At 34.9% G+C, this 14,778-nt stretch overlaps 3 protein-coding genes and 1 pseudogene across 6 annotated transcripts; 2 read left to right on the top strand and 2 right to left on the bottom strand.

Moving 5' to 3' along the window:
• The first annotated feature begins 804 nt into the window (after positions 1–804).
• LOC107645075 (splicing factor U2af large subunit A) lies at positions 805–5,901 on the top strand. Of its 4 annotated transcripts, none has more exons than XM_016349094.3 (13): positions 805–1,025; positions 1,737–2,065; positions 2,263–2,382; positions 2,759–2,829; positions 3,467–3,537; positions 3,622–3,675; positions 3,769–3,828; positions 4,005–4,065; positions 4,146–4,258; positions 4,365–4,817; positions 4,910–5,045; positions 5,290–5,357; positions 5,539–5,901. In XM_016349094.3, exons 1-13 carry the CDS (start codon positions 888–890, stop codon positions 5,674–5,676), a joined length of 1,812 nt encoding a protein of 603 aa, XP_016204580.2. In that variant the 5' UTR covers positions 805–887; the 3' UTR covers positions 5,677–5,901. The 4 variants fall into 4 exon arrangements, 2 of the variants coding, with proteins under 2 accessions (XP_016204580.2, XP_016204581.2); XR_015899388.1 differs by having other exon boundaries at positions 807–1,025; positions 3,628–3,675; positions 5,132–5,357; XR_015899387.1 differs by having other exon boundaries at positions 807–1,025; positions 5,132–5,357.
• Positions 5,902–6,428: 527 nt separating this feature from the next.
• LOC107645082 (SAUR-like auxin-responsive protein family) lies at positions 6,429–7,021 on the bottom strand. Its single transcript, XM_016349110.3, has one exon. The coding sequence runs from the start codon at positions 6,942–6,944 to the stop codon at positions 6,549–6,551; it is 396 nt and encodes a 131-aa protein (XP_016204596.1). The 5' UTR covers positions 6,945–7,021; the 3' UTR covers positions 6,429–6,548.
• Positions 7,022–10,225: 3,204 nt separating this feature from the next.
• Positions 10,226–12,644, top strand: LOC107645081 (GDSL-like Lipase/Acylhydrolase superfamily protein). Its single transcript, XM_016349109.3, has 5 exons — positions 10,226–10,547; positions 11,295–11,419; positions 11,549–11,797; positions 11,956–12,214; positions 12,293–12,644. Exons 1-5 carry the CDS (start codon positions 10,283–10,285, stop codon positions 12,508–12,510), a joined length of 1,116 nt encoding a protein of 371 aa, XP_016204595.1. The 5' UTR covers positions 10,226–10,282; the 3' UTR covers positions 12,511–12,644.
• A 14-nt stretch (positions 12,645–12,658) lies between these two features.
• On the bottom strand, positions 12,659–14,279 carry LOC107641594 (GDSL esterase/lipase At1g71691-like; annotated as a pseudogene).
• Positions 14,280–14,778: the final 499 nt, after the last annotated feature.

The raw sequence follows: 14,778 nt of genomic DNA, 5'->3' as shown, positions 1-14,778 counted from the left end.
TAAATAAAACTTTTTTGGATTCAAATAGGACACTTTAAACCTTAAGGACCAAAACAGGATTACGCCCAAATGTAGAGGACCAATTTAGTACTTTACCCTTAAAAAAAGAAGAAGTATGGTTAATTAATTATTTGAATCTAATTAAGAGAATATTCGATTTTTTAATAGAATATTCTGTTATCTTAAACGGTTCTGTCACGATAGGAACTAAATTGAAAACAAATTTAACGTATAAAGACTCAATTAAAAAAAAAAAAATATAGGAACTTAATTGAAAATTCGGTAAGATTTCAGAGACCTGCAAAATAATTAAACCATAAATTAACTATTAATTAATACGTTGGGTCACTTTATTAAACGGAATATATATTTGGAGGTTTATTTTGTTAAAATAAAATATTAAGGTCCATTTTGTCAAAATAAAAAATTTTTAGGTGACAAAATGGTTATATATTCTTTTTTTAATTATATAAAATTATTAAAATAAATATTAAATTTTATTAAATATATTTAAATTGAAAAATAAATATTTTATGATAAAATATTTTTGTTTACATTTTACAGATGTTCAATAAAATATATTTTTTATTTTACTTTTTTTGGTATTGAATTATTTTTTATTTTAATAGATTGGTTTTTCTGCTGTGGATGTAAAATGGACATAATAATGATTAGGGTTTTCTGTTGGGCTATTATAATGAAAGTTAGGAACTTAGAAGGCCCATTTGAGAAGATGGGTTAAACAAAACAGACCGAGAGGGTTAAGCTTGGTCTCCGTATATATATATATACATTATATACGTCATAAATGAATATATCCAGAAACAAATTCCAAGCAGAGAGCAGTTAGCTAGCCTAAAAGAGAGGGACACACCAGTGAGAAGGAAATGGCCGAATACGACGAGAGATACGAAGGTAACGGTGAAGAAGAAGAAGAGCGCCTTCACAACTCTCATTCTCGTCCTGATTCCTCTCCTCCTCCTCCCGACCCTACCAACGACGATCTCCCCGACTCCAAATCTCACGTATCCTCTCTCTCTCTCTCTCTCTCTGTGATTCCATTCTAGCTAGGGTTTGGTCCTTTTATTGCACTCTACATCTATCAGGGTTTTAGATGCCTTTTACCTTTTCTCTGCTTTTCTATGTCTTGCCATTAAGAGAGGGTTTTCTTTTTTTTTTTGTTCCCTCTTTAGAATCGGAACAGGGCAAAGCAATTACAAATTATATTTATATGTGTAATTATATGTGTGTATGTTGTGTTAATATTTTCTGTTTGATTCCGCTCCCCTTTGCATGATTATAGCTTGAGATGTTAAGGTTATTGTGAGCTTTTTACTTTGCGTATTTATTTTTTGACTATTGAGTCTTTCTAAGGAAGCTGCTACCAAGATGATTCTTTGTTGTTTTTAATTCTAAGGAAGAAAGTCTCTCTGCTGCTTTTTTTTTTTTAATTTTAAAAAGTAGGTTGAAATATGTAATTCGTACACCATATTTGATGTTTATGTTTATATCTGGTGTTTATTATTGGCTGCCTTGGCTTTGAGTCCTTCATTTTATTATCAATTAGGTGTTTCTGATTGTGGATTATGTATACCTAATGCTTGCTTCACATGCAATACGGACTATGTGGCATATCTGTCTATTGACATTACCCTTATTTTTTTATATATTGCTAGTTATTGGGTATGTAAATACGTGCTTCGTTACTCTTCTGTTGTTTATATTTCTATTCGCAGCATGGCTCTCGGGAGTATGACAGAGAATCTTCAAGGAGCAGAGAAAAGGAGCGTGAGAAGGGAAGAGAAAAGGACAGGAAACGAGACAAGGGGAGGGACAGGGATAGAGATAGGGAGATAAGCAGAGACAGGGACACAGAGAGAAGTAGGGAAAGGGACAGAGATAGGGAGAGAAGTAAAGATAGAGAAAGAGATCGGGATGGAGAGAAGGAAAGGGATCGGGACCGGGACCACCATCACAGAGACCGCCATAGGGATCGCAGTGAGAGAAGGGAAAGGGGAAGAGATAGAGATGATGATGATTATTACAGAAGCCGGGACTATGATAGGTAAATAATTCATCTCAGGTTTATTCCTTATATCTGAGTATGAGCTTGTGTATCTTTGTCAGCACGGGTTAGCAGATCTTCTAAGAATTTATTGTTGATTTCCCAAGATATTTGCTATGCCTATATTTTCACATTCATTTTATTGTCTTTTGTTCATTTTCTTTTCCAATTTGTTTCTATATCTTTTGATGGTACAGACGAAGGGATTATGATAGAGAGGATAGGCACAGGCGCAGGTCTCGTTCACGTTCTGGATCTCATTCGAGGGCTAGATCTGAGCATAGATCAAGGTCACGGTCGCGTTCGCGCTCAAAGAGGTATATTGTAAAATAATTCTCGATGCATTTGACAACAGTTGATGGGTGCACAGTTGAAAGCAATGTAATGTTGTATGAATTTCTATTCTTGATGTCAGGGAAGGATTATATTATATCAAGCTTATCGTTTTATGCCTTCCAATCCTAGTAAAGCTTCTACCTACCTTGAATATGGTCATTGAGAAAGCTTATTTTAAGATATAATAACAATGTCTGAAACTCAACTACACAAGTCTATGTGTGCCTCAAAAGTGTAATGGGAAATGAAAGCACCTATACGATACAAGGATAAAATCATGAGCTCATATTTTTAGTTTATTTTCTCAAATTAAAACTGTTTACAGGTACTATTTAAATTAACTATATTTACTTGCAGCAAAAGGACTAGTGGTTTTGATATGGCTCCTCCTGCATCTGCAATGTTAGCTGGTGCTTCTGCTGTTGCAGGTACATTTGCTCCTATATGTATATATTATAAACTTTTAATAGTCTGAACTGTTTTTTCTTTGGTTGTCCTAGTATGGAAAATTCATATCAAATTGCATGGTGTTAACTTGGTAAGCTATGTTCAGTTATTATTCTGGTATATAGCTCTTTGAAGAGTGGTTTCCCACGGTGTGTAATTTTGTCTTTCTTTTTACTTGGTGATATACTTCTGGAACTAAAAGATGCTTTGGTTTTTTTGTCTTGTGTTTGGTGTTTGTTTGTTTTGTTTCTATGTCTTGTCTTGTGTTCTAAGAAGGCAATGTTGGGCTACTAGCCCCACTGTGCTGACAATGGGCGTGAGCCGACACTGTAGCTTTTATGTCCACGGAGGAATCAATGCACCGGTTTTGGTGGGTCTTGTTCATCTTCAACTGGAAACTATTGACTACTTTGGTGACTTACAAATATTATCTCTAAAACTTGTTTATAATGTTCTTTTAATCCTATTCATATTCATATATAATACATGCAAAGAAGTTAAATTATCCTTAAGCTCATGCAAACTGGAGCAGCAGGAGTCTTTTGATACTTAATAGGATGGGAAAAGATTGAAATAATGACTTTTTTTTTTCTGAGATGTAATGTACCTTGCCTGCAGGCCAGATTACTGGAGCAAATCCTGCTATTCCTGGGATGTTTCCAAATATGTTTCCGTTGGCTACTAGTCAGGTATCTTCCTTTCCTTATTCCCGCCTCTAGTTTTCTGGCACAATATTTTCACTAATTTCGCCCTTTTATTTCTGTCATTTCAAGATGCAGCCATTTAGTGCTCTTCCCGTCATGCCAGTTCAGGCTATGACACAACAGGTAAATATAAACCTTTTTCCTATGATGATGGTTTCTTTCTATTCTTCTAGTAGCATCAAATTTTGTCTCTTATTTAATTTGCCAAATATACAGGCTACACGTCATGCTAGACGGGTGTATGTTGGGGGCCTACCTCCTACGGCGAATGAACAGGTACTACATTATCTTATTCTGATTCTTGTGTTTTGTGTTGAGGAGGAAGTTCTAATTTGTTTCACTCTTACTGGATACTATATAAAGTGGCAAATGGACCATATATTTGTTCTGTTGATTTTGTTTGTGGCCGCTTTTAATCTCTCTTCTATTATCTTTTACCTTCTTTGCTGCAGTCAGTTGCTACTTTCTTCAGTCAGGTTATGGCTAAGATTGGAGGAAACACTGCCGGACCAGGTGCGGTAAAATCTTCATTGGATTGAGCCAGTTTGCAGACATTTTAAGTTACCTAATTCATTCAATCTTATTATGGTCAGGTGATGCAGTGGTAAATGTTTACATTAACCATGACAAGAAGTTTGCCTTTGTGGAGATGAGGTCTGTTGAGGAAGCTAGCAATGCTATGGCTTTGGATGGGATTATTTTTGAGGTATTCTTTTTCCCAACTACAACTTAGCTCGCATTCCATTGAGTTGGTGAGAATTTGTTGGTATCAATAGGTTGTTATTTTAGTGAATTTTGCTTTTGTACTTCAGGGGGCACCAGTTAAGGTCAGGAGACCTACGGATTATAATCCTTCTTTAGCTGCTACCCTAGGTCCAAGCCAACCTAATCCCAATTTGAATCTGGGTGCTGTTGGCCTAACACCCGGGTCAGCTGGAGGACTCGATGGCCCTGATCGAATTTTTGTGGGTGGTCTTCCATATTACTTTACAGAAACACAGATAAGAGAGCTTTTAGAGACTTTTGGTCCTCTTAGGGGCTTTGATCTAGTGAAAGACAGAGAAACAGGAAACTCAAAGGGTTATGCATTTTGTGTTTACCAAGATCTTGCAGTTACAGATATTGCCTGTGCTGCTCTCAATGGAATAAAAATGGGAGATAAGACTCTTACTGTTAGACGAGCTAACCAAGGTGCTAACCCACAGCAACCTAAACCTGAGCAAGAAAGCATTTTAATGCATGCACAACAGCAAATTGCTCTTCAGGTATAACATATTTGTTTTTTATAACAATATACTTGTTACCTAGTCTCTGTATATCTTGAGATATGTAATTTCCATGTGGTTGGTTGGTGTAGAAACTTATGTTACAACCAGCTTTAGTGGCAACAAAGGTGGTGTGTTTAACCCATGCAGTTTCTTCTGATGAGCTCAAGGATGATGAGGACTACGAAGAGATTCTTGATGACATGAGGCAGGAGTGCTCCAAATTTGGTAATTTGGGATTTAGTTTACCTTTTTGTACTGCAAACTATGCTACTATGTATTGATTTTTGTTGTCTTATTTATTTGTTTTACAGCCATTTGTTCCGCATTCTCCAAAAAAAGAATCAGGCCTAGTTTTACAGACTGAAGCCTTCCATAACCTTCTATTTCCGTTGATGCATATTTTGTTTTGTTACATGCTTTGGAAACTAATTTGTACACTCAGATTTTATTTTGTTTTTACAATCTGTAGGTACTTTGGTGAATGTGGTGATCCCTCGCCCACAACCAAACGGTGAAGCTACCCCTGGCGTTGGAAAGGTTGGTCCCTTTCAGCTATTCGTCTAGAAATTCAATCTTCCCATTCTTTTTCCAGTTTCATTTTTGTATCATTAATAGAAATATGAAATATTGCTGGTGTGCTTTCCGAATATGAAGATGCTTTGATAGTGCTGTTTTATTTCATATATATTGTGGCTATATAACTTAATATTGCTTGCAGGTGTTTTTGGAGTATGTTGATGTTGATGGTGCTACAAAAGCCCGTGCTGGATTGAATGGACGGAAATTTGGCGGAAATCAAGTTGTAGCTGTCTTTTACCCTGAGAACAAATTTGCCCAGGGAGATTATGAAGGCTAGTTGCATTAGTGTCGCTTGGATTGTATTTTAAAAGATTTCTTCTTAGCATGGATTTTCTTTTGTATTTTAAACTTTTAAGCCGAGTTGTGGACATGTATTCCATAAAGTGATGATGAATTGTTTTTACATAGGTTGGAGTAGTAAGAAAGTGTTATGATGGGAGAATTTGTTAATACACTAACTAACCTCTATCTTGATCCGTAAACCTTTTGTATCTTTTTGAAATTTGTTATCCGCTTTAGTTTGGTTTGCTTAAAAGTAGGCCTAACATTAATTACATTAAGAATTTGGGTCTAGGGTGTTTCGGCTTGCAATAACTTTTGATCATTAAATCATTTCGGAAAAATAAGTGACATCATCCGATTGAAACACTCATATTCGGGATGGGTAATAGAGAAATGATAGAGATAACAATCTCTCTACATTTCCTCCCTTTTCTTTTCTATTCTTTGGAGTCTATACTCGTCTTACAAACATATCGCTTATCTAACAGCCGCTTTCCCGTGTTCCCTGTAGAGTTGTCAAGTGAAGCGCACACAAATAATCATGTTCTGTAGCAGCAAACTATGTATGGTGGTGTCTGTGACGAGTATAAACGTAGGATTGTTATTTCTTCCATTTTTGCTTTAAAAGAGAGCTTTGTTTTGTTAAATAAGCTAGGGTCCCATAGCCACCGTAAGATTGTTTGGCGTAGCCCTCACATACACCACCTAATTAAATTTGTTACATACTTTTATTCTATTGTTATTATTAAGGAGCGGATAATTTAAGATAAAGATGTAATAGAAATAAAGCATATAATGGGAGTGGTATTATAAAAATTGGATTGACAATATTTCCTCTCCAATTTCATAAAGAGAACTCTTAATTAATTAAATGACATAGAGGTCAGCCAATTCTTCCAGAGAGTCAGCAGTGAGCATTGGATCTGCCTTTTCTAGCATCCACAAGAGATGATCAAAGAGAACTACCTCACAGTTAACCACCAAAACATTTTCATAATCCTCACCGCTGTTTCGCTTTGACTTATTGATTAGAGCATTCATAAGAGGATGATTCAGATATTTGGAGCTGATTACGTACCGTTTCCTTGTGCTGCCAACAAATATAGTTTCAAAATTTTCATGTTCTTGCATCTCATTTCCAGCCCACAAATTCTCCTTCACAGATTTGGACCTTAAACTGCTATATGATGAAGATCTTCCTAGCTGCCAATTTGACAAGCTCTTGCACTTCCTCAGCATTATATTGATCTTCATCTTCTTCATTGTATTTGGATTCAGGCAAGTATGGAGGGGATGATGGGAGACACGGAGAGTAGTATTGATAAGGAAGAAGCGAAAGATGAGAGAGACAAATAGACTTAAAACACACTCATAACAAGTGTGGTACTTCTAAAGAGAGTTAGCGAGGTGGGTGCAAAGTCTCTGTTCTCGGCCGCTAGAAGTGTGGGGTCAATTTTCGATCAAACATTTATTCTAATTTTTTTGTGACAAGAACAAGTAACCTTTTGATGTTTTATTAGTGTTCAAGCCCGTGCGTCACACGGGAGAGAATTGCAACAACCAATGATTGAAGCTCCCGTACATGCCAGCATTTGAAATGTGGTCTGATAGTTTGAATTCATGCTATAGCATTTGAAATTGAAGATTCTAGTTTTAACTTGAGAATTTAATAAAATTGGTTTCGTAGTTCTTAATTCCTATTCCCTTTGGTTAGTTTTGAGTTTATGAAAAGCATATTTAGAACGTTATCTGTCATCGTAAAGAACTATTAAATATTTAAATAAGTTGACATAATAGAACAATAACAATAACAAAGTTTTATTTTACTAAGTAGGTTTAGCTACATAAATTAAAAGACATTATTGTATTTTGTTATGTTTGTAATCAAACTATCCATATGTAGATTTTTTTTATCACTTCATGCATGGTTTTTTTTAAGTCTTTTTCTACTATTTGTTATTTCTTTACCTTGTATCTTACTCATCTTTTTATTATTTGAGTATTCTACTTATCTTCTTTCCACATATCTAAACCATCTGGGACGAGATTTTACCGCCTTTTCTACAATAGACATCGTTTTAACTTTTTCTCTTATATCTTCATTCCTTATTTTACCCATACGTTTGTGGCCACTCATCCATTACAACATCTTAATTTCTACCACACTTAACTTATGTTCATGCTTATCCTTTTGCTGTCCAATACTTTGTTCCATACAACATAGCCGTGGCAGTGTGATAAAATTTTTCTTAAAGTTTTAAAGGTACTTTTTTGTCGCATATAAAACCAAACGCACTTTACCACTTTCACCAACCCGTTTGTATTCGATATTTTACATCCTCCTCAATTTTTTCATTATCCTACATCATAAACCTAAGATACTTGAAATGCTTTACTTGTGGAGTTGTGGTTGAATGATTTCTCCAATTTTTTACTTTTGTATTAGTATTTTTTTTTTTTGCCTATCAAACTTACATTCCATATATACCATCTTACTGCAACTTATATTCAAATTGTACCCCTTTAGTCCTCCTTTCTACAACTCTAACTTCTAATTTAAATGTTCTTTTGTTTCTCTCGTAAAAACGATGTCATCGACAAAAAGCACGTACTATGATATTAGTTCCCTGATATGCTCAGTAAACACCTCCAAAACTAATATAAAAAGATAAGAGCTTAGAAACGATACTTGATGCAATTCTACACTAATAAAAAACTCTTCTGTCACACGCCACTTTAAGTCTTTACACAAATTTTAGCCCCATCGTACATATCCTTAATTGCATGGATATATTCATTCTTTACCCTCTTTTTCTCCAAGATTTTCAATAGAATCTCTCTTAATACCTTATCATATGCTTTTTTCAAATTAATAAACATCATGTGTAGATCCTTTTTGTTATTTTGATATCTGTCCGTCATTCTCCTTAGCAATTATATCTATCTGGCATAAGACTAAACTGATTTTCTAAGACTTGTATCTCATGTTTCAACTTTCGTTTTACTACTTTCTCCCATAACATCATAGTATGACTTATGAGTTTGATCCAGTTCTGTAGTTTTTAAAATTTTGTATGCCTCCCTTATTCTTGTATATAGAGACTAATGTACTTTTTCTCTATTTATCCAACATCCTCTTAAATACTAAAATATCATTAAAATACTTGGTTAACAAACTGACGTCTTTTTCTCTTAAAATTTTTCACATTTCAATCAGAATAATAACTAGTCCGATTGCGCTTCCAATTTTCATTCTCTTAAGAGAAAATGTGTTTTACTTAATTTAGTTTTTTAGAGACTAATTTTTTTGTTATTTCTATTTAGCAACAAATTTGATGTTAAAATGTAAATCGAAAATATGATTATTACATGTTACTTCACAATTTTAATTATAGAGAAATATTAGAGGTTTAATACTTTTTATCAGTATTAGTTAATATTTTTAGCTAAATACTTTATTTTTATACCATTAAAATTAGTGTTTAAATTTTAAAATTTAGCATAATATTTATAATTTAGAATGTTGATTAAATATTGACAAAAAATAATAAAATTTATTAATAATATAGCATTACTCTTAGTTAAATATTCTTTCTCTTATAATGACAAGACTCCGTCATTATATTTTTATTTTACTAACAAACGCTTTCATTTATATTTCTAAAATAAAAATCTTAAATAATTAATTTATAATTTATATGATCAAACTAAAATTCTCTCTAACAATTTTCCAAACTACTCTTTCGTTTAAGTTGAATATATGATTACATTTCATTAACAAGTTTTCAAACTAGAAATTCTTGAAATCAACCATTTCTTTACCAATACTTTACTAACACCAAGATCTATCAATTTCTTTTTTTTTTTCTAACACAAAATTGTGAATTTGTAATATTTCCGTAGGATTCAAAACCTTCTTTTCTATGATTTATTAATTGGCTTGGCGCTGAGTTAGAACTTAAAGGAATCAGTTGCTTTGTGGAGAGAGCTATACACGGATGCTGCTTGTTTTGGGTAGTGATTAACTGATTATAACAAAGAAGTTTTCTGAAGAACCCCAACACTATTAGCTAGGGAGCTGATGGGTAAAACATGGAGATTAACTCTGGCTTTTGTACGAAGGATTATTGGATTAGGAATGGCCGGGGAGAAGCCGGAAAAAATAAATGCTCTAAATTAAAGTCCTTCCACACTTGAAAAGGAAGAATCCATCGTGCAAGCAATTAAAAATTTAAAATACCCTCCTCCACTAATGTAGCTAATAAGGTCTAACGCCATATTTAATTTGGGTTTAGGAAAGACCGTATTTATCCAAGTATAAATTTTGGTCACGGGATTTTACCTCAAAGTCACCGATCGATAGTATAATGCAAGTGCGGTTGTGGTTGAATAAGCCATAAATACATACATGATACATATCCTCCCAAAAGGAAAAGGTACTTTTTCACGCTTGCCGAACCAATTATCATGAAGGCCTATACTTGTCACATGAAGGCCATAAATATTTAATATGTACACAACAACGTAACTCTCTCTATAAAAGTGCATATAATGTCCTTATATCGCCATGTCAATTCAAAATTATTAGTCAGTCCATTAAGATGAAGCATTTTAGGGACACTATTTTGACATGCGCATGCATGTGGTTACTAAGTTTGAGTGATATATGCTTGTCTCAGCCGCGGTCGCCACAACAAGGACTCCAAGTGCCATGCTTCTTCATCTTTGGTGACTCATTGGTTGACAACGGAAACAACAATGGAATGCTAACCCTTGCCAGAGCCAATTACAGGCCTTATGGCATTGACTTCCCACAGGGTCCTACTGGCCGCTTTACCAATGGTCGAACTTATGTTGATGCTTTAGGTAAATTCATTTAATTTCCCATTCTATTTTATAAATCTTGCATCATGCTTATTAACTAGTGTATTTGTTATATCTAGATAATAATAGGTCGGTAATGCTGAAGGATATACTATCTAAAGTTATCTTATATAACATAATATTTATAATTTTATATACATAATATCTGTAATTACATATTTATTATCTCTAAAATTACATAATTATTCTAGTATTAATTAACAAATATTAAATAAAATAGCTTTGAATTGTTTAGATTAATTTTTTTATTGTCTTTCAAATATTATTATTATTATTGATAATGGATAATATGAGCAGCAGTAAACAAGAAAAGATTGAGATGATAAAGCATTCAAATAGTAGAAGGCAATCGTTATTTTCTACTATTTGTTTTACTTTTATTTATAACAATTTAATGTTCTCGTTTTTTAAACGTACGTCATGACTCATGAGTCATGAGTCTCGCACTGAATAAATAAATAAATAACTTTAATATAATATTGAATTCATAAAACTCTGTTACTTAGTATACTAGTAATCGGCTAAATCATAACAGAGTGAACAATCGCTAGAAGATAGGAAAAGTCTAAGGACAGCAATTTTATTAAATTCTGATCAACATGTAATTAACAAAAAAGTGAGTAATCTCATACTATTAAAATTATTATTAATGGCTATTTGATGACTATAAATTCGTTTAAGGGTTAACTAATAAATGCAATATTGGTATACGTGATCCGGTAATTGCAGCTCAACTTCTGGGTTTTCCAACATATATTCCACCATACACAAGAGCACGGGGATTGGATCTTTTAAGAGGAGCCAATTATGCATCTGGAGCAGCAGGCATCCGGGAGGAAACTGGAAGTAATCTGGTAATTAAGTATATACATACAGGATACATATGAGAAATCCTTGTATGGTTCTGGAATACAATTTATGCATTTCTCAAAACCAACGACAACCACTCATCTTTAATTTTCATAACAATTCTAAATGAGCAGGGGGCTCATACATCAATGAATGAGCAAGTCTCTAACTTTGGAGAAACAGTGCAGCAGTTGAGGAGGTACTTTAGAGGAGACAACGATGCCCTTAACAGCTACCTTGGCAAGTGTTTGTTCTTTTCAGGGATGGGAAGCAACGATTACCTCAATAACTATTTCATGCCAGATTTTTATTCCACCAGCTCTGATTACACTGCCAGAGCATTTGCAACTATCCTTCTTCAACAGTACGGTCGCCAACTAGCTGTAAGACTTTTGCTTCTGCTCGACATTCAAATTGAATGGAACACTCTCTCAAAAGAAAATAGTCTACAAACACAATATTTAAGACAAAAAGAATAAAAAAGTGATTGTTACAACTAGGTATGATATGATATGTCACGTTTCATTCTATTGTTTTGCAGCAATTGTATTCGCTAGGTGCAAGGAAAGTGATTGTTACAGCAGTTGGCCAAATCGGGTGCATACCATATCAATTGGCCCGTTTCCATGGGAATAACAGCAGATGCAACGAAAAAATCAACAGTGCCATACAATTGTTCAACTCAGGTCTTAAGAGAATGGTTCAGAATATTAATGGAGGGCAGCTTCCTGGAGCAAAGTTTGTATATCTGGATTTTTATGAAAGCAGCCAAGATCTATCTTTAAATGGAACGTCCCTTGGTAAAACTAAAGTTGTTTTATATATTTAATTCGACACATATCTTGTACATTGTAATAATCACCGAAAAGCACATACAGGATTTGATGTGGTGGACAAGGGGTGCTGTGGGGTTGGAAAGAACAATGGACAGATTACTTGCCTTCCTCTTCAACAGCCATGCCAAGATCGACACAAGTACTTGTTCTGGGATGCATTCCACCCAACTGAACTCGCCAACATCTTACTAGCCAAGGCAACCTACACCTCACAATCATACACTTATCCCATTAACATTCAACAATTGGCAGCGCTCTAAGAGAGAGCCATTCTACTTTTTACGCATGTTTGACGTTGTTTATGTGTCACTGCAATTTGCTGATGTTGTTCTTGTTCCTTAATTACGTGGATGATGATAATATAATAATAAATTTCCTTAGTTGATTCATAGCAGCTGATTTGTTCGATTAGACTAGTACTACTAAATTCATACAAGACAGTTGGTTGTGATTGAATTGAGTAAATAGCAGTACACCACAACGATTGTCTGAACGGTCAACTACTGGATTGAATTCATAGTTCCCATTAAAAGCTATCATCCCCATGAGAGCGTTCACTGCTTCTGTTGTCTGGAATGGAAGACATGTGATTTGGCCTCTGTTCCTTCCTATGCCGCAGCAACCTCTGTTTACAACAGTAAAACCTACACGCAGAGAGTAAAAAGTTTAAAAGACGTAGTCCTTTGATCGCCATCAATTATATCATTATCATGATCTAGCATGAAGAAGGATATTCTGGAATATGTTGGCAACATCAACGAATACAAATCTGGCAGCAGGTAGATTGTTGTTGAGATTGCTCAACACGGTCTTAACATTCGAATTGAAAGGTTGCACCAGCAAGTTCACTTCTTCAGAGCATCTTCCGCTCGCACTTTGAGCCAATATGCTCGGAATACATCCCATTAGGCCTTGTCCGGCAATAACAATTTTTCTGGCTCCAAGATTGTAAAGCCTCCGCAACACCAGTAAATAAAAAATGAAAAGAATTACGAACTTGTTACGTACAGTGAGCTGCGTGTTATATGTTTGGGCTAAGAGATGAGCGTACTCCTCAGCATTGTACTGATTTCTGGTTGGGTAGTTAGGCATAAGGTGGTTGTTTAAGTAGTCATTGCTGCCCATGCCAACAAAGAACCATAGCATCAGCTCCAAGATTGGCAGTTATTTGATTCAGCGTGTTCTCCAAGTTTCCAATTTGGTCATCCTGCTCATGTATCCTCATAATTTAGACTGTTGGAGCTGATTGAATATAATAATTAATGATAGACAGATGGTTACTACGCACAAAGTTTCTGCCTGTGGCATCAAGGATTCCGGCAGCAGCTGAGGCATAGTTTACTCCGTGAAGCACTTTATCCCCTGAGGCTTCTGAGTAGGCAGGAGTCAATGGAAGTCCCAATAGTTCCGCTGCATTTCAATCATCATATACAGTTCAAAGTCAAATCAGGGTCAAAGAAAAATTAATCATGAATTCAATTTCTCTATTGGCTGGCTGCTTTAGTTGAAATGATTATGTCAAGATCGACATTCCACAGTCAGTCATCAAGTGTGCAATCTGATTCTTGTGGCAAACTCACACACCAAAAGAATACTACTGCAATCCTCTCTGAAAAATAAAACCCTCATTCACTCGATTCTGTACAACCAAGTTCTTTTCTGCTTATGAAGCTATCCTTGAATAGGCAGTCTTATTAAGTATTACACCCAAACACACATATATACTGTACATTACTTGCACCCATTTGACACATAATCTTAAGTTACATAGCGTTACATGACTATTTTAATTCCTTATGTGATTATTTAATGACTTCTGAATTCTGATTATGACTATTTATGTATAGTTAAAGTTCCTGAATCTACTCTTCCATGGTGTAACCATTGGAGAAGCGACCAGTAGGGCCTCCGTTGAAGTCAATGCCATAAGGGCAATAGACTAATAGTTAGCCTTAGCAAAGGAAGGCAGATTGTTGTTGTTGCCATTGTCTATCAGAGAGTCACCAAATATGAGCATGGCTGGCACCATTTCTCTCGCACCACCTCCATTGTGTTGTTTCTTGTTCTTTTACATTCTTTTTCCATTTATAGTCAAATATCAGTTGGCATCAGATCCTATAGGTTCTAATTTCTAATTATGTTAGGAAAGAGTGTAATGTAATCAAAACTAGAATAAATGTCTAGAAGAATGGTAGGTACATCCTACTAGTATTAATAAATGCATGGTGCATTTGGCAATGTTGAAAGCAACTCGTCTGGAGCGAAATACAGTATTCTCTTGTATTTCAGGATTGAGTGCTATCTTAGTATATCTTAGGACAATTCTTAAGATATATATAGTGAGTTGAGCGTAACCACCGGTTAAGGTGCTTCTGCGCGATAATCTGGAACCTCTGGTTGGAAAGGAATAGGCGAATCTTTCAGCACACAAGCAAAGGAGTTGAAGAAATTATTAACATGTCTTCGATTAGTGCTAACGAGTGGAGCGGTGGAGATCCCTTTAGTTGTTGATGGCTATGCCGAAGATG

This window comes from Arachis ipaensis, chromosome B9 (assembly GCF_059453495.1).
Source record: "Arachis ipaensis isolate K30076 ecotype BB chromosome B9, ASM5945349v1, whole genome shotgun sequence".
NCBI lineage: Eukaryota > Viridiplantae > Streptophyta > Magnoliopsida > Fabales > Fabaceae > Arachis > Arachis ipaensis.
The sequence above is the reverse complement of the archived record's forward strand: the minus strand, read 5'-3'. Positions and strand labels throughout refer to the sequence as shown.

What these genes read in the sequence shown, in the direction of transcription:
- LOC107645082 (XM_016349110.3), bottom strand. Translation starts at nt 6,944, where the DNA reads ATGAAGAAGATGAAGATCAATATAATGCTGAGGAAGTGCAAGAGCTTG.
- LOC107645075 (XM_016349094.3), top strand. Translation starts at nt 888, where the DNA reads ATGGCCGAATACGACGAGAGATACGAAGGTAACGGTGAAGAAGAAGAA. An exon ending in GCAGGAGTGCTCCAAATTTG is followed by an intron (nt 5,046 to 5,289) that starts GTAATTTGGGAT and finishes TACAATCTGTAG; the next exon opens with GTACTTTGGTGAATGTGGTG. An exon ending in CTACCCCTGGCGTTGGAAAG is followed by an intron (nt 5,358 to 5,538) that starts GTTGGTCCCTTT and finishes TATTGCTTGCAG; the next exon opens with GTGTTTTTGGAGTATGTTGA.
- LOC107645081 (XM_016349109.3), top strand. Translation starts at nt 10,283, where the DNA reads ATGAAGCATTTTAGGGACACTATTTTGACATGCGCATGCATGTGGTTA. An exon ending in AGGAAACTGGAAGTAATCTG is followed by an intron (nt 11,420 to 11,548) that starts GTAATTAAGTAT and finishes CTAAATGAGCAG; the next exon opens with GGGGCTCATACATCAATGAA. An exon ending in AGTACGGTCGCCAACTAGCT is followed by an intron (nt 11,798 to 11,955) that starts GTAAGACTTTTG and finishes ATTGTTTTGCAG; the next exon opens with CAATTGTATTCGCTAGGTGC.